We start from the raw sequence: 26999 nt of genomic DNA, 5'->3' as shown, positions 1-26999 counted from the left end.
GCAGATTTCATAAGAGGTTGAATTATGTTTAACTCTGCAAAACAATTTGATTTGATGATGGATGGAAAGGTGGTTTGTGGAGAGAGGAATGGCATTTTGAAATTGTTTGGAGGTGGAATTGAGGTAGGAATGTAGGGGAACATGCAAGCACTTTTGCATTATAAGAATGGAAACAAAGATTGGTATGTGGTAGAAAAGGAAGACGCTCAGGGCATATAGGGCAATGAGGTTAGAATCTTGATGTAACCACAGCCTAGAAATTGAGATGGATGCAGCTTCTGTTCTGACGGAGGATTTCTCTGTACTATTTTTGGGCACTGCCAAATGGAAGATGTGATAGATTTAAGTTTTTTCTCTGCAGAATGGGATCAAGCATATAGAAATATTTATGAATGAACAAAATATACCAATATAGTGACAATAGTTTTCTTTGGGAATGTTGTCATGGGTGATTATTTAAAAATATTTTCTGTGTTTCTAAATATTATATAATGAAAATATCCTACTTTTTTTTTTTTTTTTTTTTTAAGAAATAGGGACTCTCTACCTTGCCCAGGCTGGTCCTGAACTCTTGGTCTTAAGAGATCCTCTTGTCTTGGCCTCCCGAGTTGTTGGGATTAGAGGTTTGAGCCACTGCACCTGGCTCTCATGAGAAAAATCTTACTTTTGAAATCAGAAAAAAAAGTTAACATCTTTCTCTGCAAGGTGGAGTTTTACAAGTTCACATAGTATTGATTAGGATGTTTTGGTTTAAGCCACAAGAAAAGGGTTTTGACTAATTCAATCACAGAAAGGAAATTCACCGGAAAGAAATGGGCTAGCTTGTGGGACTAGAGCAAGGGCAGAAGAACCAGGACCCCAGAGGTCTGAAGGGCAGCTTTAGGCTCCTCTAGGAACCCCAAGAAATGAACTCCAGGTGGGTTTTGGTCTTTTCCTCACTCTGCTCAGTATCAGGATGGGAGCCTCTAATTGGCTGGACTTGTGTCACGTGGTCACTCCCCTCCCCCAGGTAAGGGCGGGGCCTAGCCCCATTCACAAAGGTCCAGCTCTTCCCCAGCAGGCCGAAACTCAGGTGCTATTACCAAAAGAAGGTGGACTGGCAGAATTTTTTTTTTTTTTTAAATCAATGACTGCTTTGTCATATATTGTGAAAGAATTCATTTTATTGCACAATTACAATTCATTTTATTGCACAATTTTTAAAAGTGAAAGAACTGTATTCTACATATGCTTGTTCAATCCTATTTACGAGACAGATACGCCCCCTTTTTATGTTCTTCCTGGGCCCCGAAAACTGGTCTTCTTTAGTGAGTATGTGTGGGCATGGGGCCATGGCAGGGGGACAATCCAGGGTCACTGAATCATTTTTGAGAAATACACCATTTAATTTGCTCACTTTTCAACTGAAGAACAGAGGGTGCAATATTTAATTCATTCACTGTAACAAAAATATGGTTTAATTTTATATCATGGCTAATTAAAAAATATTTTAAGTTGACCTCATTTCACAAAGGATTTGAGGTGGGGTGACCCTTTGTTTTAATCAAGGTTCTTTGATTTGCAAATTTGAGATTCCCACTTCAAAGCAGCTGAGGCCCCAGTGGGATGTGATAGGATGATTCTATCTGAAAATCTCACAAACCTCAGTGAAGGGATCCTCTTGAAGCCCAGAAGTAGGAGGCCTTGAGCAGGGCAGGAAGCCTTTCAGAGCACAAGATACATAACCATTTGCAGCCCGGTTAGAGACCCCGCTGCTGCTTAGGCTTCCTTCCTCTTTCTGCAGAGGGTCAGGGGAGTCTGGCAGGCCCCACAGCGTCGTGTAAATATCGCCTCCGTTTCAGCCACATGCACGGTTCCTTTCCTACTGAATCCCAATTCCACAGAGACAGACCCTCATGCTGGCCCCGCCTGGATCCCCCCCACCCCCCGGCACCCCACGTCCCCATCCGCAACGGTGAAGCACAAACGAGAACTGTGGAAACATTGGTGGAGATTTGAGAAGAGCAAATCAATACAGAGTGGCGGGAGAACTTCAAAAGGAGAGTGTTTAAGTCAGGATACCTGCAGCCGCGTGAAACGGAAAACCCCTGTCAAAGTGTGTTAAACCAAGAAAGTTGTCTCCTCTGACAGGAAGCTGTGAGGCAGGGTGACCTTCACGGCTGGGTAAGTCAGCCGTGTCACAAAGGCGTGAAGACCCAGCTTCTTTTCATCTTCTCACTCTGCCATCCTTGCTATGGTCTTTATTATCAGGCTGTAGAGGATCCCGGCATCACACGCAACATGACTAAATCCAAGAGCAGAATCAGGTCACAGACCCATTTCTAAATCAAGCATTGGTGACAGAAATGAGACGGCCAAACTAGCATAGGGGGCCAGTCTTCCCAAAGCGTGTGTGTGTGTGTGTGTGTGTGTGTGTGTGTGTGTGTTTTAACGTATGTATTTTTTGAGACAAGAGTCTTGCTCTGTTGCCCTGAGTAGAGTGTCGTGATGTCAGCCTGGCTCACAGCAACCTCAGACTCCTGGTCCTGGGCTCAAGCGATCCTCCTGCCTCAGCCTCCCGAATGGCTGGCATCACCATGTCCTGCTAATTTTTTTCGATTTTTAGTAGAGACAGGTTCTCGCTCTTGCTGAGGCTGGTCTCGAACTCCTGAGCTCAAGTGATCCTCCCACTTCGGCCTCCCAGAGTGCTAGGATTACAGGTGTGGGCCACCGTGCCCCCGGCCAATGTGTGTGTTTGAACAGGGGGATACTGGATCACCGCCAGGGGTCAGAGAGGAGGGTGGCAGTGGAGTGTGTAGGCAGCCACAGGGCTGGCTGCAGAGAAGACAAAAACAGGCCAAGAGGAGCAGAGAGAGAGTGAAAGAGACAGACACAGGAGGGGGGCAGGAAGGTGGGCGGAAGAGTAAAACAGAGATGGAGACAGACAAGCTCGTTAAATTTGGTGTCTTAGGTACAAATGCTGTTGTCATAGCTTGCTGTTCAGATAGGCACATTCTACCTTTTTTCACTGCCACTTGAAGGGCTGATTAACTTTTCAGTGATTAAACTTATTAACCACTTTCAACCTCAGAATTATAAAGGAGATGGTCTTAGCAGTCTCTAGGCAGAAAATTACTCCTTTTCTCCTTAAAATAGATCAGAGTTTATTGAGTTGCCAAGGGGTTGTATGAAATAAATACAAGGATTACTTAGTTACTTGCTTATGTCTTTATTTACAATTTAATCTTTTAAGTATAAAAGCAATATAACCACATTAAAAAAATTGGAAACCGGAAACAGAAAAACAAAATCACTCACAACCTCACAACTGTTATTACTCGGCAAAAATTAACTCTTAATATTTTTCATATAATTGCATACAATTTTGTAGATTGCTTTACTTTTCAAAACAGGTATATCATATACATAGTACAAATTCCAAAAACAAACTAAAGGGTATATTTAAAAATGAAGCAGGTCTCCTTCCCCTCAATATCTTTTAGTTGTTTATTTTGAACCCATTCCATCCTAACCCACTATTACCAGTTTTTTTATTTTCTTCCACAGATAGCCCATCCATTAACAAGGAAATATGTGTATATATACATATTCTTATGCCAACACACCTTACCTTTTTACAAAATGGCAGCCTAGTGTGTATACTGTTTAGCACTTTGGTTTTTTTCATTTACCAATATTACTTGGAGATAATTCCATATATAGTGCCTTTAAAATTTAACATCATAATGTATTCACACATTGCCACATACTCTTTATATACTCATCCTTAATAGCTGTAAAAAGTTGGAGCAAATGATTCATTCATTCCTTTAATAAATATTTATCAGGCATCTGCCACATCTGCAGGGCTCTCATGATTGTAAGATTAAAAAGAGATAGGCCACAACCTTGAAGGAGTCACAGCAGAGTGGAGGGGACAGCAGGTAACCAGTAATTACAGGTAGGCTCTGAGTGCCAGAATGGAGGAACACAGCAGGTTGAGGGAACAGGAGGCTCCAAGATGCTGAACTAAAGTGGGGAAGGATAAGTAAGAGGAGGGGTCAGCTCACACACAAGGGACAAGGGGAGCATTCCAGGCAGAGACCAGAAATGACATGGGCAAAGGCTCAGACATGGGAAGGAACATTGTGGTCCAGGTGACCACAAAGAGTTGGTATTGGCTTACTCTCTTTGATCTTTAATTTGTGGCCAACTCTTTAATATAAATAATGCTATGATATGTAACTTGCAGTATATAATGTTTTCTATATTTTGGAGTATTTTTTTGGGTAGATTCCCAGAAGTGGAACTGCTGAGTCAAAATGTAGGAGCACTCTGATCTGCTACAGACAGCCAAATGCTTTCCAAAAAGACATATCATTTCATAAGGATACCAGCAATGTATGTGTTAAGCAGTGCTCATTATCTACCTTTATCATTAATTTGTTTTATTTTTTAATTTTAATTTTTTTTTGAGACAAGGTCTTGCTTTGTTGCCCAGGCTGGAGTGCAGTGGTGTCATCATAGCTCATTGCAACCTCAAACTCCTGGGCTCAAGTGATCATCCTGCCTCAGCCTCTGGAGTAGCTGGGATTACAGCTGCGTGTCACCACATCCAGCTAATTTTTCTTTTTGTAGAGACAAGGTCTCACTATGTTGCTCAGGCTGGTCTGGAATTCCTGGCCTTAAGTGGGACTTACACCTTGCCCTCCCAAAGTGCTAGGATTACAGGTGTGAGCCACTGTACCGGGCTTGTTAATTTGTTTTAATGTATATTTCTTTGATTACGGAAAGGTTAATTTCCCCATAGATTTGTTACTATTTTGATTTCTTCTTATGTGGTTTGTTTTCTGTTTATACTCAATCATTGAGATTCTACATTTTACTTTAGCTACATAAGCCCTACTTATCATACAGATATTCAGACTTATATTTTTCATGTTTGTTGCCAATATTTTATTTTCTAATTTAGGTTATATTTTAAAAAGTTTGACACATAGACGTTTTTAAGATACTACCCAGTTATATCCATTGATTATTTTATTCTACTGCTTCTAAGTTGAGAAATACTTCTATCCAGAGGTTTTAACAAATATTCTATTTTTTTCTGGTTTGCTTTTAAAAATAAATTTATCTTATTAATCCTTCTAGAACTTATTTTACATATATGAAACGAGATGAGAATTCAACTAGTTTTTTTCCCCCTCTCCAAATTACTGAGTTATCTGAACTTTCTCTTTTCCACTGATTTTTCTTTTTAAGACTTTTTTAGAGCAGTTTTAGGGTCACAGCAAAATTGAGAGAAAGACTACATACTGTTTGATTCCTTATATATGGCATTCTGGAAAAGGGAAAAACTATAGCGACAGTAAAACATCAGTGGTTGCCAGGGGTTTGGGGGAAGAAGTAATGACTAGGTGGTGGGTGCACAGAGCATTTTTAGGGCAAGAGTGAAGCTACACAGCATGATACCATAATGGTGGATACATGTGATTATACATTTATCCAACCCCATACAATGTACAATACCAAGAGTGAACCCTAATGTAAACAATGAACTTTGGGTTATAAATAATGATGTGTCACTGCGTGTTCATCAATTGTAGCAAATGCACCACTCCGGTTGGGGACGCTGATGAGGGGGGAGGCTCTTCATGTGTTGGGACAGTGGCATATGGGATATCTCTGTCGATTTTTAGTGCAAAGATAAATCACATTTAGGGATCAGCTCTGTCATCAAGTGAATCTCATTTCTACTCCTTTTCTGAAATGTGTCACATCAGCTTAAGACAGACCTTTCTCTGACTTATCCAGTATTCCTGCGGCAACTGTTCTATTTATATATAGAATGACAAAATAGCTCCGACAGGCTTCGGTGAAGCTTGTCCGGGCTTTCCTGTTTACAGGGAAATCTGCTGCTGAAAGACCTTATTTTTTGAAGCCTACCAGATTGGTCTGTGTTTTGGGTGCGTGGAAGGCGCTGTGAGGGAGAGAGAGGATTATTTCACCTAGAGGGCTGAAGTCACTGTTAGCTAGTGTCATGGCTTCTGTCCTGAATTATCAGGATCTCCTGGCCCTGACACCTTTGTGAGTACCCTGGCTCATACCAGGGACCTCAATGTAGCCTCAGTTCCAAGGAAGGCCAGGCCTCTCTCAAAGTGTGGCTTACAGCGGGAGAGAGTAACTTCTCGCCCGGCCAAGGCTTGACCGTAGGTTGTCAACTTGGTAGCCAGTTTTTGACAAAAGTGAGAGGTGGTTATCTAGGGGAACCCTATACCAGAGTCTCTCAAACTCAAGCCTACTTAAGTGTCACCGAGGAGCTTATTAAAACATGTTGGTTTCTGTGCCCAGGACCGGGCTGCACAGAGGGCAGTTTTCGGATCTCATCTATCTTTTTGAAGCCTTAAAAAAATTGTCATAGACGTCTACACAGAGTTCTGAGCGGTCCTTCCTTCTTCCATGCAACGCTGGTACCTCCTCTGCCAGCACCTGTGACCTTGCTCCAGGAGGAGGGCGGACACGCAACCGATGGGCACACCTGCTCAGGTAGGGAGGGTTCCAGAACAATTTCCAGCCGCGCGTTCTGTCCTTCCCCAGGGGCCAAAAGCTTAACGGCTCCTGGTCTATAAACCCAATCCGGATTTCCCAGAAGACCGTCCCAAGAAGCAGTGAAGTCCCTCAGGCACTATTCTGTAGGGGGACAGGGGAGCGTGTGTTGTCCCCGTTTGTGTCGCCTGTCCCGGGCCAAGATCATCCCGGGCCAGGACTCCTTGGGGCCATCTCTCCTACCTGGTCCCCACCTCTAGGCTGAAATTTACTTTGCCGGCAGACGGGGAGGCTGCGCTAGAGTCGCACAGGGATTCACGAGAGTTTCCGTTGCGACGCCCCCTCCCCGCACTCTGCCCCCATTTCCTGTGTCCCTTGTGTCCCCCTCCCGACACCCCACCCGCCTGCCTTCGCGCGCGGCCACGTCCACGACCCCTTCCGCGCTGCTCAGCGGCTCGGCGTCTCCTCTGGGCGAGAGCGGTTACCCCGGAAGGCGGTTCTGTCGCAGGCCGGGTGGCTCGGAGGTCCCCACTCATCCAGCCCTCTCGCCAAGAGGCGACCCTTCCGCCCGCGCCCCGCAGAGCTGCCTGCGGCCCGTCAAGCCCGGTCGCGGCTCCCGCCGGCGACTCCCCGGCGCCCTCCCTTCTCCCTGCCGCGTCCCCACCGACTCCGCCACCGCCTCCGCCGCCCGGGGCTGGCCCGCGAGGGGCGGGGACTAAGGGAGGCGGGAGCTGAGGGAGGCGGCTACGTGCAGCCTCAGCCGCCCGGGAGTGGCGACCCCGTGCGCGCGTGCGCGCCCAGCCAAGCCCGGGCGGTGGGCGGAGCCGCGGGCGGTGGGCGGGGCGGGCAGGGGGAGGTGCGCGAGCTGTGGTTGGGGCGGGCAGGGGGAGGTGCGCGAGCGATGGGCGGGGCGAGCAGGGGGAGGCGCGCGAGCGGCGAGCGGTGGGCGGGGCGAGCAGGGGGAGGGGCGCGGGCGGTGGGCGGGGCGAGCAGGGGGAGGCGCGCGGGCGGGCGAGGGAGCGAGAGAGCGAGCGGCGTCTCCACCAGCGTCTGCCGCGGCCGCGCTCGCCCGGAGCCCGGACGGACCGACGGGCCGACCGCCTGGCGCACGGACGCGGGCGCTCGCTTCGTGCTCGGGGCCGGCTCCGGCAAGGCTCGGGCTCGCAGTGCGCGGCTTCCCGCCCGCTCGCGGCCACCCGGCTCCGGCGGCCTCGGCGCGCGAGGGGCTGGAGGCTCGGGAGCCGCTCTCCACCGGTCGGTCCCCGCGCGGCGTCCCCGCGCCCCCGCGTCCCCGCGCCGCTCTGGGCTGCTCCGAGCCCCGGTGCTTCGGGGCTCCGAACTCGGGCTGCCGGGGCAAGTGCCTTCATGAACCCAGAGGATGTCCGGGAAGCACTACAAGGGTCCTGAAGTCAGTTGTTGCATCAAATACTTCATCTTCGGCTTCAATGTCATATTTTGGGTAAGTTGGTGGCGCTCCCGGGGTTTCGACTGCTGTGGCCGGGCGACTCGCGGTCCCCCGCGTCCCCCGCGTCGCCGGCTGCCGGTACTTTCGCGGCCCCGCGGGCGCTCGCCGGAGCGGGGCACAGGCGTCCGCCTTCCGCTTTTGCTGCCTGCGCCCTGGAGGGAGAAACATTTCATCCTTTCTAGGAACGGGAAGAGGTGGACGGAGAAACCGAGCCGCGAAGGGGGCACCCGGGCCTCGGGGTGGCTTCTTGAGGGACGAGGAGCGGGGATGCAGATAAAGGAACAGGGCTCGGCGGTTCGAGAAACGAGCAGCCGCACGGATGGGTTCTGCCCCCCGCGGGACGTGGACGTGGGCAGAGCGCGGTGGCATCCCGGGGAGGCTGATCGGGCAGCGCCGGCCCGAGGTCCACCCGGTGACGGGGCCCCGATTGGACGCGGCCGGTGTGCGCCGAGCTCGGCGCGTCTCCCCGTGCGCCGGCCCGGGCTTTGTGTGGGCTGCGGGTGCGCGGCGTGTGGCTCTGCAGCGCGCGCGTCGGTAGCGCGGCCGCGCTCGGCCCCCGGCTGGAGGGCGCTCCCTCTGCACGGTGCACCGGCCGGCGGGCGTGCGGGGAGGAGGGATTTATTTCTATATATATCGCTGGCAGGATCCCAACAAGTCACCATCGACATATGTTTCCATGTGTTCGTGCCTCACGTCCTCCTTTTTAAAGGAGTGACACGGAGCGGGCCGTTTTTGGGAACCCCTGGAGACATGCAAAGGAGAAGGCGTGCAAGGCATGCTTCACCGGGGACGGGAGAGCGGGTGCTTGGACGCAAGATTCCGACCGTGCCCTGCAGGGCACTCCGGTGTGCTGGGCACCGACTGCAATTAGGCTGGGACGCCTACTCTTTTGTTTTGTTTTGGTCCTTTCCCGTAATCTCGCCAGTGTATACAGCAACCAGACAAAGAGTTCTCCAGGACAAGGGGAGAACGTTGGTTCGAAGAGCATGTTATCTTTCCTGCCTTTCTCATCCCATCCTCTTCCTCACTGGTCAACCCCCGCTCCCCGTGGAAAGTAAAGATGGTGGCCGTCTGGGGGGGCTCTCCAAGTTGCTTTTCCATGTGAGGTAACCCAGCGATCGAACTGCGGGTGGGTAATCATCCACAGTAGTCTGGACACAGGTGTAATTATTTGGGTTCCCCTTTAATTGTGGCCATTTGCTGTGAGTGGATACATCTGTGAGAATAGTTATCCATGCAGCTCTTCGTATTCTTTTATCTGTACCACACTTGTACCAGGTGATTGTATTTTCTGTTTTCTGTGAGAGTATCTTGCATTGGTCATGCATATTTTGTGAAAGGAGATGGAAGGGATTGGAGACCACTGTCTGCATCAGCGTGTCATCAGCCTCCAGGGCCGGGGAAGATAGTGCGGGGGACAGTGAATAGGTATCTTACCCAGTCGCTCACTGGCAGTTTTTTGCCAGTGTTGTGCACGATTCCTGCTAGCGGTCCTCCCCCACCCCTGGCAGTCACATGCTGCTACAAATGTAGGAAGAAGAAATTATTTTCTTTCTCCCCACTCCCTAAATCTGGAAATGTTTAAAAGTGGTGGGTAGTCACGTTTCTGAATGAGATACTATGATTGTACTCGAACTTGCAACTTTGTGCCTTTGAGAGGCAGGGACTACTGAATTGGGACTGGCCCCTGTCGAGGTAATGAGTCCAGGCCTCTTGATTCTACTTGAACACTTCCCAAAGTTGCAAATTTTGGCTACCAGGCAACAGAAAGAATCCAGGGGCTTTCTCTGCAGTTTCATAGCAGAGGGTGGAAAGGAAATAAAAGGATTTGGGCCTGCTTCCCTGACCGTTTGGTATAATTTTGTAGAGTGCACTGAGGCAAATTTAGCCTTATTTGTGGAATAGGTTGCAGCAGAACCGCTGGAATTGTGGAGAGCTTCAAAGAATTGCAGAATGCTTGCATAGACAGTTCCAGAATAGAGCCACAGCTCGTCTGATTTTGAAGGTCTTCGGGTGGTGGGGAGGAGAGGGTACAGGAAGCCTGCCAGGAGACGTAGGCTATGGAACTAAACCAGCTGTCCCAGGCAGAATTGTTAAGTGGTTATGAGGGCCTTTCACTTACCCTGCTTCCCGCATAGCCTCCTGCTGCTTTCTGTGCCCAAAACCTTTCTCTCAGATATCCCTTCATACCTTTCCTGTCCTGCTCTGCTCCAAAATTTCACCATATTTAAATTTCCCAGTTTGTTTGTATTTATTAGTACCAGGGTCTGTAGTGATGATCAGCAGAAAGGCAAGCATGTTATTTGATTAAAATAATTCAGACTAAAATGTTAGTGACTGAAGAACCGGAGTCGGTAACTTGGCAGCCTGCTTCTGAAAAGTTGCATACCTCTGCTGTCTACAGAGTCACTAACCTGTCTGTGATTGCCAAAAAAATAGCAGATTTGGTGCTACTTCTATACAACTATGAAGAAGAGATTGCTAACAGAGAGCATGGTTTCCTAATCTTTCATTTTCACACTGAAGCACTAGAAAAAAATTGAAGTAATTGAAAACATTTAGAGATATTGTTTTGGTAAAATAAAATTGAACATTATGGTAGCACCAGTGCTAAGAGTTTGGTTCTTTTATACTAATCAGCAGTTTGACTGACTGTCAGTTAGCTGCCTGGGCCTCAGTTTCTCAGTTGTTAAAATGAAGGAGTTGGACAAGTTGTAAGGTTCTTTGTAGTTCACATACAGAATGGATCTATCAAGTTACAATATGCTGAGGAAGACAAATGGAAGAGATAGGCACTAATATATAATGGAAATAGCATATACTGGAACATTTGTTAAATTGTAGACATATTGTCTTATTCAGACTTGTCTGAAGACCAATTTTATTAATTTCATTTCTTCTTCAAAGATCCTTTCATTAAGCAAAAAAATCTTTCACTAATTTCTTCTTGGCTTGTTCAGTTATTGGTATAGTATACATGCTTCCCTATCCCCACTGTGAATTGCAGATGTAGTCCTGTGAGTCATTAAATATATTTTTATTAGATTACAGTTTCATGTATAAAATCTGAATCCTTTTATGTAACAACTGTAATGATCTTCTGAGTAACAAAGTCAACATCTTGTGCAGATTCCTTTCTCATTAGTTAGTGCAGGGTGGTGGGGAAGAACTTGTTTTCTCTGTTATACATTGGAACAACTCAAGACACAAGGGCATTGGTTTTATCAAGGGTGTCACCACAGTGGGACATTTCTCAGAAAACTCTGCGACTGCTTTGGGGTAGGGGGAGGGAGGAGAGAGGGGGTTTTGTCTGAAAGTCATTCCTTTTGAGTACTGAACCCCCCTACATCCTGTCATCCACCATTACTAGATGTTTTGCTCTGGATGCTTTTGGATTCTGGATCTCATGCTGGACTGTGTCCAACAGGAAAATTGATCTCAATATTCTGGTTATTTATTGCTCTGTAACAAACAACTCTAAAACTTAGTTGTTTAAAACAAAACTGTGTTATCATAGCTTACAGTTTTGTGATTTGGCCAGGTCTGTCTGGGCGGTTCTCACTGGGGACCTCTCGTGCAGTTGCAGCGAGACGTGGCTGGGACTGGAGTTTTCTGCCGGCCCTTTGGGGGGGATGACGGGCAGTCGATGCTCCCAGAGATCAGCTGGAGGTGTCAGCGGGGCACCTACACGTGGCTGCTTCCTGTTTCTAAGACTGGAAGAAGAAACTTCCAGCCAGGTAAGGCTGTACCTGCAACTGGCAGCGTCGCTTTTACCTATTCCATTGGTTAAAGCGCTCATGAAATCCGCTCAGCGTCAAGGGGGTGAAGAAATAGATTCTCCCTTTTGTTGGGGGTCACATTGCAGAAAGTCATGCGGGTTGTGACCATCTTTAGAAAATACATTCTACTGTATTAAGGCACTGAGCCTTAATTTGTGTATAAAGTGAAGACAACATTATCTGATGGAGTTGTAGTTTCAAGGATTTGGTGAGATAATGTATTGCCGAGCACAGTGTCTCAGTGTTTAACAAATGGTGACTGTTGTTACTCTTATTGTCTCCAGATTTCACACTGGTTCCGTCCAGGGCTACAGGACTTCTACAGTGTCTTGGTCTGGGACTCTGGCATCATTGCGACTAGGGAATGGTAATACCTTTAAGATATGGGAAGAAGATGAGGCAAATGGATTTGATAGATTTTATCACTACTTACTAGGAAAAAAATCCCTCCAAAGCTCATGTATCAATGGAAGCCTTGATGATTTGGGAGAAGCAAGTCATTTCTCTGTTCTCTTTGCTGTACAAGGATTAGAACTGCCTTGGGTATGTGAGGCCAAATTTCTCTTTTGATGTGCTTGCAGATATTACATTGTGTCTTTAAGTGGAGGTTTATCCAGTGTTGATGGCAGAATCGTGCATTATTGCTTCCACAGGGCTTAAATTCAGAGAGGAGGGAGATTCAGGGAACCTTGGGGGGGCATCAAGTAGGAAGCCTTATCTTATGATTCACTATAAATTGCAAGATGTTCTGGAATGATGATACATCAGCAGTTTATAAGTCATAATTTTTGTTTTAATTTGCTAGACATCTGTTAGCTTCGATGGCAACCATATGGGAGTCTAAATTGCCTTTTGAATTACAGGGAGATGGTAGGAAGAAAGCTAAATATGGTTATGAAAGTGTCATATGGGAAAAATGTAAAAGGTATGCGGACCTCAGTGGGGAAGGCAATCGAACACTGACTTGCTTGGTCTGGCCACTCCCTCTGAGGGGCAGTGGGGAGGCGCAGAAACATTCTCTCTTGATGATGCACTCGGAAGATTGAAATGAAGCCAAGGGGAAAAGTTGGAAAATCAGCTAATGTTTCACCTATCATAAAATTACCAAGGTGAGCTCATTTAGATGGATCACTCCGTCTTAACAGCCACAGTGATAGGTAGTCCCTGGCAAAAGGTAAAAGCAATCTATATTTTTAACAGAGCTTTATAATCATGATACTTTTCTTGTAAGCATCTCAAAGCATCTTCCAAGAATATTATAATATCATTGTGACAGATGAAGAAATTGGAGTACAGAGATGTGGAGAAATTTTTTTTTCCTTTTTTGGGGGGTGGGGTGGGGGCAGAGTCTTGCTCTATTGCCCAGGCTAGAGTGCTGTGGCATCAGCCTAGCTCACAGCAACATCAGACTCCTGGGCTCAAGCGATCCTCCTGTCTCAGCCTTCCAAGTAGCTGGGACTATAGGTGTGTGCTACCATGGCTGGCTAATTTTTCTATTTTTCATAGACACGGGATCATGCTATGTTGCTCAGGCTGGTCTTGGACTCTAGGCCTCAAACAATCCTCCTGCCTTGGCCTCCCAAAATGCTAGGATTACAGGTGTGAGCCACACTGCCTGGCCGTGGAGAAACTTTTGAGGTGTTAAAGAGCATGTCAGGGTTCACTTTTGGAGTGTTAAGTCTCTTCCATAACTATTGCCCTAGCTTTTTGGTTTGAAACTTATTTTAGAAGATGCTTGTTATTCTAAAAGAAAACATCAAGTAAGCCATTTACATCTGTTCATAATTGAAAAGTGATAAAGTTTTTGCATATGCCACAATTAACACCACCCACAAGCGCCAAAAGTTAGGATGAAAATGTTCTTAAAGAATATGATAGAATAATAAACTATTATGTAGTCATAAATGAAAATTGGATTATTATTAAAGACAGCATTCTTGAATCCCATGGTTTTCTGTGTGTAACACTGATGACTGCCTTAAAATTTCTAACCTCAGACTTGCACATCATCATACTCCATTGGATTGTAAGGGCCTTAAGGGTGGGGCTGTTAGTCATTATCATAAGCCCAGTGTCTTGCACATTGTCTGAAACACAGTAGGTGTTTAATAAATGTTTGTTGAATGAAGGAATTAGAAAATCATCGGAAAATACATAGGAATCATCTCCTCTAACCTCCTAGTCAGTGAGGTATTTTCCTCTATAACATCCTGCCAACCCTTCCAAGGATGGATCTGTTTGTGGACCACTTTAGACTAGAGTTTCATCTGTCCTCAAACTAACTGCGATCTTCTCCCTGTAACTTCCATTTTCCTATGTATTGTTGTTGATTTTTAATTTTTATTTTGAGATAGTCTCAAACCTACAGAAAAACTGTAAGTGGTACAGACAGCTTATTTTTTTTTATCCTGAACTATTTGAGAAAAAGTTACCAGTGTGATGGGTATCACAGTTGAGTGTATATTTTCTGTAAACTAGGATGTTCTAGGTAACCACAGTACAACCATCAAAGCAAAGACATGACCATTGATGCATTACCACCATTTAATCCTGAGAGTTCATTCAAGTTTTCCTATTGCTCCGATAATATCTTTTAAAGCAAAGGAATCCAGGTCAGAGCCACACCTTATATTTAGTTATATCTTTTTAGACTTTCTGTCCTTTGCTGTGATGGTCTTGATACTTTTGAAGATTACAAGCCGGTTATTTTGTAGAATGTCCCTCAGTTTATGTCTGTCATTTCCACACGCTTAGGTTCAGGCTGTGCGTCTTTGGCAGCGATTGTCCAGAAACGGTGCTGTGTTTTTCTCATCGTATCTCATCAGGTGACACTCATTTCTGTTTGTCTTACTGGTGATGGTCACTCGACCAAGGTGTTGTCTGCCAAGCTTGTCTACCAAATAGTTAACTCTTTTTCCCTTTTGTAATTTATAAATATTTTGTGGCAAACTACGTTGAAACTATGTAAATATCCTGTTTGTCATCTAATTTTCAATTTGTTAATTTATTTGCATCGGTAAGAACTTAGGGATTTCCTTTTTTTTTTTTTTTTTCAGTGTGTTTTAATCTGTTTCTCACCTCCCTTACTTTGTTTAAACCGGTTCCAGGTTTGGGCAGTAGTAGTCCTTTCATGGTGGCTCCTGTGCCATTTGAACTCACATCAGTGCTTGCTTTCTGGCAGAATAAGATGCTCTAAACTCATCTTGTAATGGAGGTACCATCAGCCGTTTCTCCAAGGAGCTCTGGTTCCTTTAGTAGAGAACGGGATTTAGAAGCCAAGATCCGTTTGCGTGGTGTGCTCATTGCTGTTAGTGTCACTACTCCTGGGTCCGCTCAGTGGGCGTCTGTACGCACATACATTTACGTCTGTGTTTATTTCTGTATCTACGTATTTTTAAAACCATGAGTTTACGGTGATACCTAAAATTCCTATCTGATACCCCAGGGTTTGCTCTAGTGTTTTTCCCTTTTCATATTTACAGCTGCCGTGTCTGACAGTGAAATTCCTGGCTCCCATTGTTCTGAACAATTGGAATTGTTTACTTATTTGAAAAATCTCCCATATGTAATTAGTCTTCTGTCACCGCCACCTTACCTCTCATGGTTGTCCTCCTCACCTTCTGGGGCTCCAGCGTCCTGTGCCACAGCCCTCACCCCACCACGCGACACCCTTCTCACTCTGATGCCCTGCCCCGGGCCTCCACAGCGTCCCTCCCCCTCCCTGTTCCTAACCAGAGGCCCACCTGCTTGGAGCCACCTTGAATTTTTCAGGAAGGAGAAGGAGAAGGGCTTAGGCTCCTCTTGATGGGTACAAAATAAGACTTATCTCCCTTCCCCATATTTAAAAATAGCCGTTATGTCATTTCTGAACCTTCTGTTTTCTACCTTGAAAAGCTCCTTGTTCCTCCATGTGCTCTTCATACACTATTTCTAGATTGTTCTTTGCTGTGGTCGTGGTGCTCTGCCTGTGGTCCCATTTGGATGCACCTCTATTATTGTAGCAACCAGAATGGAACACATTTTTCACAGGCTGTTCTAACCATCCGGAGAACTTCAGTCCTAGGCTTGGCTGTGCCTGGAGGCAGGAGCCTCTGCTACCGTCTGGAATTGACTTTGAGTAAGTTACGCTCACGGATTAGTTCCTCAGTTGCCCATCTGAAAACCTGGGGAAATAATTTTCTGCCAAGTTATTATCCAGTATTAAATGAGATCATACATTGAAAGTGCTTCATAAAAGGTAATTCTCTAAATACAAATATTGGTTATTAGCCCAGGCTAAACTGCACATGCTTTTCCTGGCATTCAGGGAGCACTATTGGCTGGGGCTAACTTTCTAGGGAAATAAAACCATCACTTCTCTTTCAAGTGAACTTCTGTTAAACCCATCCCTGTAGGCTAAGTGCTAATCAGAAGCTCTAACCCTCCAGTTAATTTTTTCGATTTAGATTTAGAGCTGTGTATTTCTCCTGTTTAAATGTTTAAATGTTCTGCCCTGTGGTTTTCAAACCTTCTACCAGCCATCCTGGACTTCCTTGAGGTGTGTGTGGGTTGGGCTGGCGGCTGGGCAGGTGCGTGTCTGACCCCACTTCCCCTAGAGAAGCTTGGCCAGTAGGTTTGATATTTTGGGGTACTATGAAGGATTTTGCTTGAAAAAAGGGGTCCACTGCTTAAATAAAAAGACAGAAGACCACGATTTTAGCCTTTAGATGTTTTTTGAATCTTGATGGCTAAGGTAATGTTTAAAAAAAAATCATTTCTTGCATAGGTTTTTATCTCTCAAATTTCTTCATGCATGGGAAGCCCCTCTCCCCAACTAGAGGTGGCTTCTGTAGGATTAGTTGACATTTCACCCCTTTATATACATAGTGTAGCAGTCAGATTAGTAACTTAGGAGATTTCAGCCTTCTGCTAGGTGATCTGATGTGGTAGGTCCGTCCAGCACAGGGCCCTGGAATTAGTGTCGAGGAAAAAAAAAAAGTCCTGCAAGTGATTGTGGTGCCCAGGCGAAGATGAGAAGCTCTGGTTTATTTTTCTTGGGAAGATGTGGCCCCTCCTTCCCACTGCTCTCTGGAGGGGACCCTTGGGAGAGCCGGGCGTGGGTGGTGTAGAACGGTGACCAAAGAATGACTGATTTCACCAGCGCATGAAGCTACTGTTCTTTGCTTACCAAAAAAAAATAAATAAACAAAAAAGTGGCCTATTTTATGCCTCATGGAATTTTGTGTTAATCTAAAAACACCAGTTTATTTTTAAACCTGAAAGTCCTAAAAACAAAATGAGAAGAATCTCTTCAAAGAGAACCTCCTGTGCTTCAATTAGTATGCTAAGAATGAGCATGATAGAGGGATGGAAGCCGGTCAGTTATTCCACAGGCACCGTGAGACTTTCTGTCCCTTTGCCCTGGCTGTCCTGGGCCACTCTGCACATGTCCATGTGGTCGACTGGATCTAACTATAGACACCGGACCTAACAACAGCAAACCATCCACCCTTCAGAAAGTTAACGTCCCTGTCCACCGTTGCTCTTCCTTCCAGCCTCTGCTTCCCTGGACTTCCTCCTTGGCCATCAGCCCTGACCACGCTCAGGTCAAGGGAGGGGTCTTTATGGCAGGTTCATTGACTTGATGCTGCTGGAATGTGGGAGGGGACATTTTATTTCCCATATGGAAATTGGCAGCCCTGTCACAGAGGCAGTTGACAGTAGAGCAGACCCGGGAGACCTAGATGGGACATTTGTCAGTGTTCTTAAGAAAGAAAAGTTCCACTGTAGAATATTCACAATGTGCATAGAGTTTTCTTATTATTTTCTTGACTTTTTTTCCCCTACCTCCTTTAAAAAAAATAAAGTATTTGATTATGGCCGGGTTCCAAAAATGGAAATCTTTTGAAAGGAATAAAATTTTGAATACAAATCTATATTATTTCCTTGAGATGTTTTACTGCAAGCTAGCACCACTCCTAAAACAAAATCAAAAAGCAACAACAAAGCAAAACAAAAAAACAAAACCAGAATGGTATATAAACCCTATGGTTAGGACTGTGGTATTATCCATATGTACATAAGGGATTGTTAATTAGGAATTGCAAGGTATAATTTTTAAGTACCGTAATGACCAAGCTAAATAACAAAATAGAGTTTGAAAGGGGATGGCAAAACATTTTGGCTCCCCTCATTGAAAAGGCATAGTGATGTTCTATACCTCTTCCAGCTACTATTTACTATTTTGATAAGTATTATAAGACATAGGGCTCTTTTTATGTGTTGAAAATTTTTCTAAATTACACTTGGCACTAAGGCTTGAATTTCTAAAAATCTGGAGGGAACAGCTGGTGTTCTAATAAATATTCAGGCCAGCTATTTTAATGCTTTGTACTCAATTAAGTAGTCCTCATAAAAGAGGAATACTTGACTTAAGCATTTTTCAAAGTACAGTGTTTTGTTTCCAACAAAAATTTCCCCCAATTGTTTCTATATCCCCCCAAGCAGCCTTAAAACTTAATTCTGCCAAGTAAGTAGTTCTAATCACTGATGATGCATTTAAATGCCAGAAGTTAGTTCTCCTATTCTGAGCTATAGTTATATCAATACAGCCCAGCCCTTTAACTGAAATCTCCACTGGTCATTGACCTTTTAGAAGAATTGTTTACATGGTACGATATTAGAAAGTAATAACAGATTCAGCCTAACTTGGGCATTCTAGTGCTCTGGTGGGTTAGAATGTCTGCTGGTAATGAGTTTGGACCTCAAGCCTGTCTGCATTTTCCTCCAGCTCCGTTCCCGGGATTGTGACCTTAGGTAATTTACACACCCTGCAATTAAGTCTCCTCCTCATCTGCAAAATGGCACGTTTGGTAGTAACATCTCCAAGTAGTGAGGATTCGAGTGTCAATTGCTTGGAATACCCAGTAGGTATTAGCAATGATTTCTCTGTTTTCCTCAACACCCGTAATTTCTTGTAGTTGTTTTTCCTTAACTTCTTTTAGAACCATTAAAATAATCTTACATTGTAACATATATTTTTTGTTCTCTGTAACATTCTGCCTGCATAAGTGAATTCTCAAAATAACTAAAAGGAAAAAAGATCTAACAAATGTTCACAGTGTTCTTTTCATTGTAATGAATGGCATGCAATTCTTATCATGGATACCAGACCATGAATTCGCTTCTATTGTTTGTTGTTAATTTTCCCATTTTTCATAACCCAGTTAGATTCACTCTTCATTTTCTTTGCAAAACCAGACTGTCTCCTATTACTATTTCCTACTGGGAAGTTGAGTTTCTGATTTTTACCTCTGGTGTTAGGCCTAACACCTGAGGGCAGAGGGAGATATGCTTTATTATTGATAACATCTGTTAAATCTGGATATTCTGGAACTATCTAGATGGCTGTAACTATATATTTTTAGCTATTTATGGTGTTATAAATCCTGCATATTTTGGTCGTTGTTTTACTCTGTATTTCAGACAAATCCTTTAGGTTACGAAGGTGGAAATTGAGTCAGTGATACAGATAACTTGGGTTTTCCCCTTGTATGTTCTTCTGGTGGATGCAGAGCTAAGGTGTTGGCCTGAACTACCTGGGTCACTGACTAAATGGGCCAGCCATCGTGGTGAGTGAGGGACCGACTGGCCTCTCCTCTGGGGCGTAAATGGGGCTCACTGAGACCTTGTCCTCTTCTGCCCCCAGTACTGTCACCTGATGCAGAAGACACAAGCTGTCATGTTTCTAAGTTTAATTTTCCCTCTAACTGGGCTCAGCCCTGGGAGGAAAGGCCAGGTGCAAGGAGCCTTGTCACTCGTTCCCACGTAGAAGGTGTGCCCTTGACAGGGAAAGAGAAGGCATGAAGGGGGAGGGATAAGTAGAATTTTTACTGTAATATTCTTTGGTAAAAAGGAATGATACGTGTAGTGTGACGGAGTGTTATAGAAGCATATTTAAAGCAATCTGTAGCTTACCAGAAATGCCCCCAAAACTGCTGGCTTAGTTTCCTTCATTGATCTTATAGTTCATCGCTGGGTTGTGACTCCATATTTTGAGAACCCAAACCACGTTACCCCCTTGTCCACCAGCAGATTTTGGGGAGTGTCTGGAGGACAGATCGCCACCTGATCATCCAAAGCAGCGAGTCCCAAAGTGCAGTCGATTGCAAACTGCGTGGTTTTGGACAAACTCTTGTGGCACCCTAGAGTTTCTCAAGTTTTAATGTGCACATAAGTTATGTGGGGATCTTGTTCAAAATACAGATCCTGGTCCAGGAGAGGTGAGAGGGGCTGAAGATGCAGCTCCTTTAACAAGCTCCCAGGAGATGCTGAGGCTTCTGGTGGCCTGATCTCACTTTGAGTCGCAAGGATCCAGTGCATTTCGAACTTCCATCTTTCCTTTTAAATTGACTCCATTTTTAAACCTTAAATACCTATATTTAAAAAGGAAACTTAAAAAAAAATCAGTGTTCAAATGCCTTACGATGACAATAATACGGTTTATTAACTTCCAGGTAGCTCTGGTGCCTGCCGGGGGGCCTGAGTCAGAGGCCTGTTTGGTTTTGCTGCAGTGCAGGTTAACCAGGGTACCAAGTGTGCGACATCCTGGCATCAGATGGAGACTTTCTCGTAGAGAGTTGGAAAGAAATGACTTTCTCATTCAAGGTTATTTAATGCCGTGTTCTAAAATTGTCTCCTCTGGCACCCCGGGTCCCTGGGGAGTCTCACTTTGGGGAACACTGCATTTAAGTATTATAATTTGTGGGAAGGCAGGAGGTTATAAGCTGCAACCCATCAGTGAGATGGATGGGTCTCTAGAGGTGGACTGGTTGGGAGAGTGTGTTTAAATGTGGGCTTGTTCTGTGTTCTGTTTCCTGTGGTGCTGGGGAGAGAAGATGGAAATCTCCTATTTCTCAAAAGCTGCTGCTAACCCCAGGCCCAAGGAGTAGTTACATGTCGGGCATAAACAGGAAAATGCTTTGGGAAGTTGAGTCTCAGGCTACCAGGAAGTCAGTGTGAAATACCCAGGGAACCTGTTTCGTCTCAGTGGGCTCCTGCTGTCCCCCTTTTCTTTCAGGTTCTACAGGGATTGCTCATGCTCAGCTCCTGAATGAATCAGTTTATGGGATGCATGTTTTAGACTAGGGCACTGTCTTTATACTTTAATATTGTAAAAACAAAATGGCAACACAAATACTGCTTTTTTATAGGAAAAGAAATTCACGACAATCCCCACAACACTTTCTGTTGGTTCGACTGTATTAAAAGTGGAAACACTTAGTCAAATGCTCTGAGAGCAGCAAACACCCCAAAATGAAAAAACAAAACATTTTCGAGTTTCCATTGTATTCAGCTCTGACGGTTTGAATTTAGCAGGCCTCAGTTAATTAACTTTTTGAAGGAAAAATGTGCTGTTACATCACTAGCTTTTAAGCATTTCTTCTGACTTTGCTGGCATCTCCCCCCTCAGGATAACGTTTAGAATGAGTGTTTTCAACATCCAGAGCGAATACCTTGTGAATAAACATGAATTTCACACAACCAGAAAAAAAAAATCAATCTCCTTTGGGCATTTGAAAAACTGTACTTTTAAAGGAAGGAGTTATAATGTTAAGTAATTGGAAAATAAAAACTCAATACACGAAATAAATGTGGTTGGCAACTTCCTTACCACCTGTTTTGGTGTTGGTGCCCTGCTTACCCGGGGACCGGCACAGCCGCCCACGTGGTGGCTCATGTGAAAAAGGCTGGCAGTTGGTTTTTAATCTCATAACTGGAATCCGGGGGAAAATGGTGTTCCTTTGGTACAAGTTCTTTCTGGCTTCATCTGTTGGCTTCGGAAAGAATGAACTGAATGGAGAGAAGTCTGGATGGTATAACTGTACATGGCATTTTCATTTTTTTTTCTGACCATGCCAGACTTAATAATCCCCGATATTCTCACTGTATGTTTTGAGAGTTTTAAAGTTGCTCTCCAGTGAGGATTTGAAACACTTCATACAAGTTTGAAAGTGATGTTTTACTTGTCTTTTTGAAAGATACAGAATCAATATTTTAGAAGTGAAGGGACGGAGTCACTAAGAAAGAATCGAAATATCTTTTATGTTTTGTGAAATCCAAAAATATGTGCCCCGTTTAAATGTTGATCTGTGTCCTTGGTTTTGAAAATATATATTAGCAATGTATATCGTTGATGCTTATTATAATCAATACTGATCTTTTTTTTAAGTACAGTCATGTGTTGCCTAATGACAGGGATGTATTCTGAGAAATGTATTAGGCAAATTCGTTGTTGTGAGGACGTCCTAGAGTGAGTTACACAAACCTAGATGGTGTAGCCTACTACACACCCAGCCTATGTGGTGTAGCCTTATTGCTCCTAGGCTACAAACCTGTAAATCAGGTTAATGTAGTGAATGCTGTAGACAGTTGTAACATAGTGATAAGTATTTGCATATGTAAACATAGAAAAGATACAGTAAAAATATGATATAAAAGATAAAACGTACACCCGTATGGGGCATTTACTATGAATGGAGGTTGCAGGATTGGAGGTTGCTCTGGGTGAGTCACTGAGTGAGAGGTGAGTGAATGTGAAGGCCTAGGACATTACTGTGCACCATTGTAGACTTTATAAACACTGTATGCTTAGGCTACACTAAATTTATAAAAAATATTTTTCTTCAATAATAAATTTGGCTTATGTAACTTAAAAAAATTTCTATTTTTTATAACTCTTTTGTAATAGCTTAATACACATATTGTACAGCTGCACAAAAATATATCCATATCCTAGAAGGTTTTTTCTATTTTTAATTTTTTTTTCTTTTTAACCTTTTTTTGTTAAAAAGTAAGACGCAAACACACACATCAGCCTAGGCCTACACAGGGTCAGGATCATCAAGACTTTACTACATGATAGGAATTTTTCAGCTCCATTATAATCTTATGGGACCATCATTATATTAATATATGCAGTCCCTTGTTGACTGAAATGCCATTATGTGGTGTATGACTGTAGATAAGTACTCTCTTTGGAGAAAAAAAAGAGAAAAAACCTAAATGACCATATGACCTCTGAATATTTTCATTCATGATAGGAGACTTAAATTTCCTATAAATATGCAAACTGTTCATATCTTTTGTCCACTTTTTAATGGGATTGTTTGAGTTTCTCTTGTTGGTTTTCCTGAATTCTGTGTGGATTCTAGTTATCACCCCTTTATCGGATGTGCACCGTGCAAATATTTTCTCCCATTCTGTAGGCTGTCTGTTTGCTCTCATGATAGTTTCCTTGGCTGTGCAGAAGCTTTTTAGATTTGATCAGGTCCCATTTATTTATTTTTCCTGTGGCTGTGACTGCTTTTGGGGTCTTCTTCATAAATTCTTTCCCTAGGCCAATGTCTGTAACAGTTTTTCCAACATTTTCTTCTAGAATTCTTACAGTTTCATGACTTAGGTTTAAGTCCATTGTCCACCGTGAGTTGATGGGTGTGGTATGTACTGTCTGGGGGATGGACACGCTTGTAGCTTTGGCTGGAGTGGGGCAAAGGCAATATATGTAACCTGAACATTTGTACCCCTGTAATATTCTGAAATAAAAAAAATATAAAAAAAAGAAAAAAATATGCAAACTAAATGAAATTTTGTTTTTAAAGTTCAAAGCCAGAGATCAGTTTTAGAATCTAAGCTATAAACAGAAAAAAAAAAACTATCATTGTATTTTTTTGGTTATTAAATGGAGGTTAGAAAATAAACTCTTCGTACTATGAAATTATTACATCTTAGTTGGAGATGCCAACAGATCGTTAATTATTGCTAAGAACCTTTCAAAATGCAGTTTTTAATTTTAAATGTCCTTTCTATTGAATTTCCCCCTTACCTGCCCCTTTCTGTCTGTGATTTTAATTCCAAAATTGAGAAGACAGAGCTTTTTGCCTTTAGGGAAGCTAAATCTCTTTCTCACTCTTTAAAAAAGTTAACCTGCCGATGAAAGAACAGAAGGTTGGAATTCTTTTGAACAGCAGTGGCTGTGCAAATATTTAACTCATTGTTCTTTGGCAGGTCTTTTTAGTGCCCAAGCATTGGAACTGTGCTTTCATTGGTCTTTTGCAGTCCTGATTGTGTAATCTTAGGGCTTATATGTTGAAAAGGATCTTAAAAATCATTTAGGCCCTAGTTTTTACTACCCACTGTTCCTCACCTCCTCCCCCTTTAATAGTGGAATTCCACCCCCCCCCCCCCCCCGACCAAAATGTTAAGCAAAGTCCCCAGTTTATAAAACAGGGAACAGAACTGCTGTTCCGGGAGCTTAGCATCTTGGGGGCCTCAGATGTTCTCAGCATCACTGTGGAGGGACAGTGTGCAGAAGGGACAATGAGAGTCCTGACAGATTTTACCCGTGGGTTGAGTTTGAGCTGCCGCCTGTGGACAAGGCATCTGTTCACCATTTACATGTTGAACTGGGATGAAGTTGGCCTTTGTCCTGTGTTGTTTGTGGGATGTGTGTGTGCTTGCTGAGCTGCCCGAGTGGCCAAGTCCCCACACTTTGACTCCACTTGGTTCTCCTAAAAAGGTTTGGCGCAGTTGTGTTGATTAACATCAGCCTTGCTTATGTAAAGTAACTATTCTGGTTATTTATTATGTATTACTCTCATGCTTTGGAATGAGCAGACTCAAAAAACCCCCTGCTTCATATGGATTCCATATGTGGCTTTTACGTTAGTAGAAACACAAAGGCCTCCCGTTAATTTGCACATAAACTTGCATGTTGAACAGATTAAGCTTGATGGCACAGGCATTATTTGAAATTCTTTGTCATCTCTAGTATTGTTCATACTGCATTTCAACAAGCTATTAGGTGTTTGGAATTCTGTGGTGATGAACACAATCTGCAGATTCACATATGTCCTCTTTGGTTTTTTATTACTGAATGCAGACATCCACGGAATTTAGTTTGTTGTTTGTTTGCACTGATGAGCTCCAGACAGCATGAGATGATGTTAAAAAAGGGGGGACATTTGCTCTTTATTTCTGTGATTTAACTTTTCTCCTCCTTTCCCACACACAGCGCTAGGCAGAGACTACTGCAACATTTAAGACAGTGCTTAAGGGTGAGACTCCCTGGGTTCCAGTGTGGGCCTGGATGCTTCCAAGCTGTGTGACCCTGGGCAGTTACTTCCTCACTCTGACCTATTTCTTTCGGGCAAACGGTGGGTAATAGTAGTGCCAGCCTCTAGGGTTGCCATAAGGATCCCATGAGATGAGGTGCGCACAGCCCTGGGCGCAGCGCCAAACGGGTGAGCACGCGTTGAGGGCTGACGTGGTAATTAAGTCCCCAATAGGTGACTAATTAGAATAGTTGCAGGCTTTGATTCATTATCACCTGGGAAAGGTGTTGTCAGTGTCCGGGAACTTCAGCTTGCCTGGTTAGGGAAGGGCAGTCTCCGAAATAGAACTTGTCACCAATGCCAGGATTCGTTTCCTTTTGTCCCTCACCTGCTGGAGGAGGGCGAATCTCCCTGCTCTGCTTTGGCGGCTGGATCTGGGGGTTTTCTCCTCCTCCCGGACCGTCTGTCTGTCCCTGCGCAGCGCAGCTGTCTGCCGTGGCCATTGCTGGGTCACAATGCCAGCATTTCTTGGGTCTTACCTAGGGGGTCATTCTGAGGCCACAGACCTGTCTTTTTTTTTTTAAATGGTAGCATCTGCAGAACATTACAGTTTCAGTAAAATAACATATACAGATGTCTAGAAAACTACCTACAATATAGTAGCTGTCCAGTAGTTATTAATTGAAATAAGTTAGTTGAATGTTATTTTCTTACCTTAGAACAGAATTAGATTCCATCTGGGCCCATCTGCAAAAATTTCTTAGGCATAAATAGGTATGTTTACTAAATTTATTAATTTAGTTAATTTATTCATATACCATTTATTCTGATGGCAATTACAGATTTTCTAATTTATATTTGCATGCTTTTTTGGTTACAAATAGTGTTTATGGGCTGCTAAATTTTAAGAAATCTGGCATTTTATTTTTTTAATTTTTTTGGAATCTGGCATTTTAAATTGTTTTTTACTATCAGAGAAGTAAAAATGTAGATCTGAAAAATCATCGATGTTATGGAAAAGGAAAGCTGCCTCCCTCCCCGAGGGTAGTGCCTCTCAGAGTGCGAGCCTTTGTCAGGTGGGATTCTGTCTGGTCATTTTTCATTTCCTGAGCTATCATGAGTGGTTTCTTTTCCTGTAACTATGTAGGTAGAGATTTCTGGAACCAGGTTTTGCCCAGATTGAGACCAGCTTCTATCCCATTCGCTGTTCACTGATTTCTTGATTTCTGGTGCGTCTGTAAACATAGAGAAGTTTCTGAAGGTGGAGAAGGTGGAACAGAAAGGAGGAAGGGAAGCAGAGGCTGGCTTGGTCACCCTGTCCAGGGAACGATAGGAACGATATGCTTGGGGGGAATCCCAGACTGTGCAGTTGGAGTAAACAGATTAGGGGTGTTGCGATGTCCCATGTGCTGCTGCTTTTGTGACCCATGATGTGAAGAGCGTGGCAGGGGTTTGTGTGCAGGAGTCGCTGGCACTATGAACCCCGTGAGGATGGTCATCTGCATGTGGGAACATGCACAGCTTGTTGGGGGACACGCGTGTGGGTCTCTTGCGTTCCCGCGTGCCTTTCTAGGTCAGGAGTGCCCTTTACCCGGCCATTTCTTAGGGTTGTGTTTGCAGTGTGCAGCCTTGAGGGGTGCAGTAATGTCTCTCTCTGGGACAAAGGGCAGCGTCACTCACTGCTCACTAGAAAACAGCAGGTTCTCCACGCAGAGGTTCCTCAGCTGTGATGCAAACCCGCTGCACCCAAAGCTTCCACCCGGGCCCCCAGCACCACCTCCGTTGGACTTTGGGGGGCAAAGGGAATGGATGCAGGTGTGATGCTCGTGCTGCCTGCTGTGCTATGAATGATAAGTCTTTTCTCTCCGACCTGGGAGTCTCATGTCTCCTGCCACCTTCTGTGAAAGAAGAGCTGGCTAACGTGCTGCCTTGTAACTAGGGCAAAGTCAAATAAAGACCAGACACAGGTGGAGCTTCCGGATAGCGGAAAACGTCGAGGTTCCCGGGGGGAGGGTGGTCACCCTGAGGGGCCATGGAAGCTCCATGCTTCCCTCCCCCCCAACCTTGCCCTAAGAATCTCTTCGTCTGTGCCTGTTCAAATATTTTTTATAATAAGCCAGCAAATGTAAAACAAAAACA

General features: G+C 44.2%; 1 protein-coding gene across 3 annotated transcripts in view; it reads left to right on the top strand.

Annotated features, from left to right (window-relative positions):
* Window positions 1-7529: 7529 nt before the first annotated feature.
* TSPAN5 (tetraspanin 5) overlaps window positions 7530-26999 on the top strand; it is a 154236-nt gene continuing 134766 nt past the window's right edge. The window contains exon 1 of one of the 3 annotated variants that reach the window (XM_045536857.1): window positions 7530-7984. In XM_045536857.1, coding sequence (XP_045392813.1) covers window positions 7904-7984 — 81 coding nt within the window. In that variant the 5' untranslated portion in view covers window positions 7530-7903. The remainder of the gene's footprint in view (window positions 7985-26999) is intronic. The other 2 variants (XM_045536855.1, XM_045536856.1) reach the window with 2 other exon arrangements.

The sequence above is a fragment of the Lemur catta genome, chromosome 24, assembly GCF_020740605.2.
Source record: "Lemur catta isolate mLemCat1 chromosome 24, mLemCat1.pri, whole genome shotgun sequence".
NCBI lineage: Eukaryota > Metazoa > Chordata > Mammalia > Primates > Lemuridae > Lemur > Lemur catta.
The sequence above is the reverse complement of the archived record's forward strand: the minus strand, read 5'-3'. Positions and strand labels throughout refer to the sequence as shown.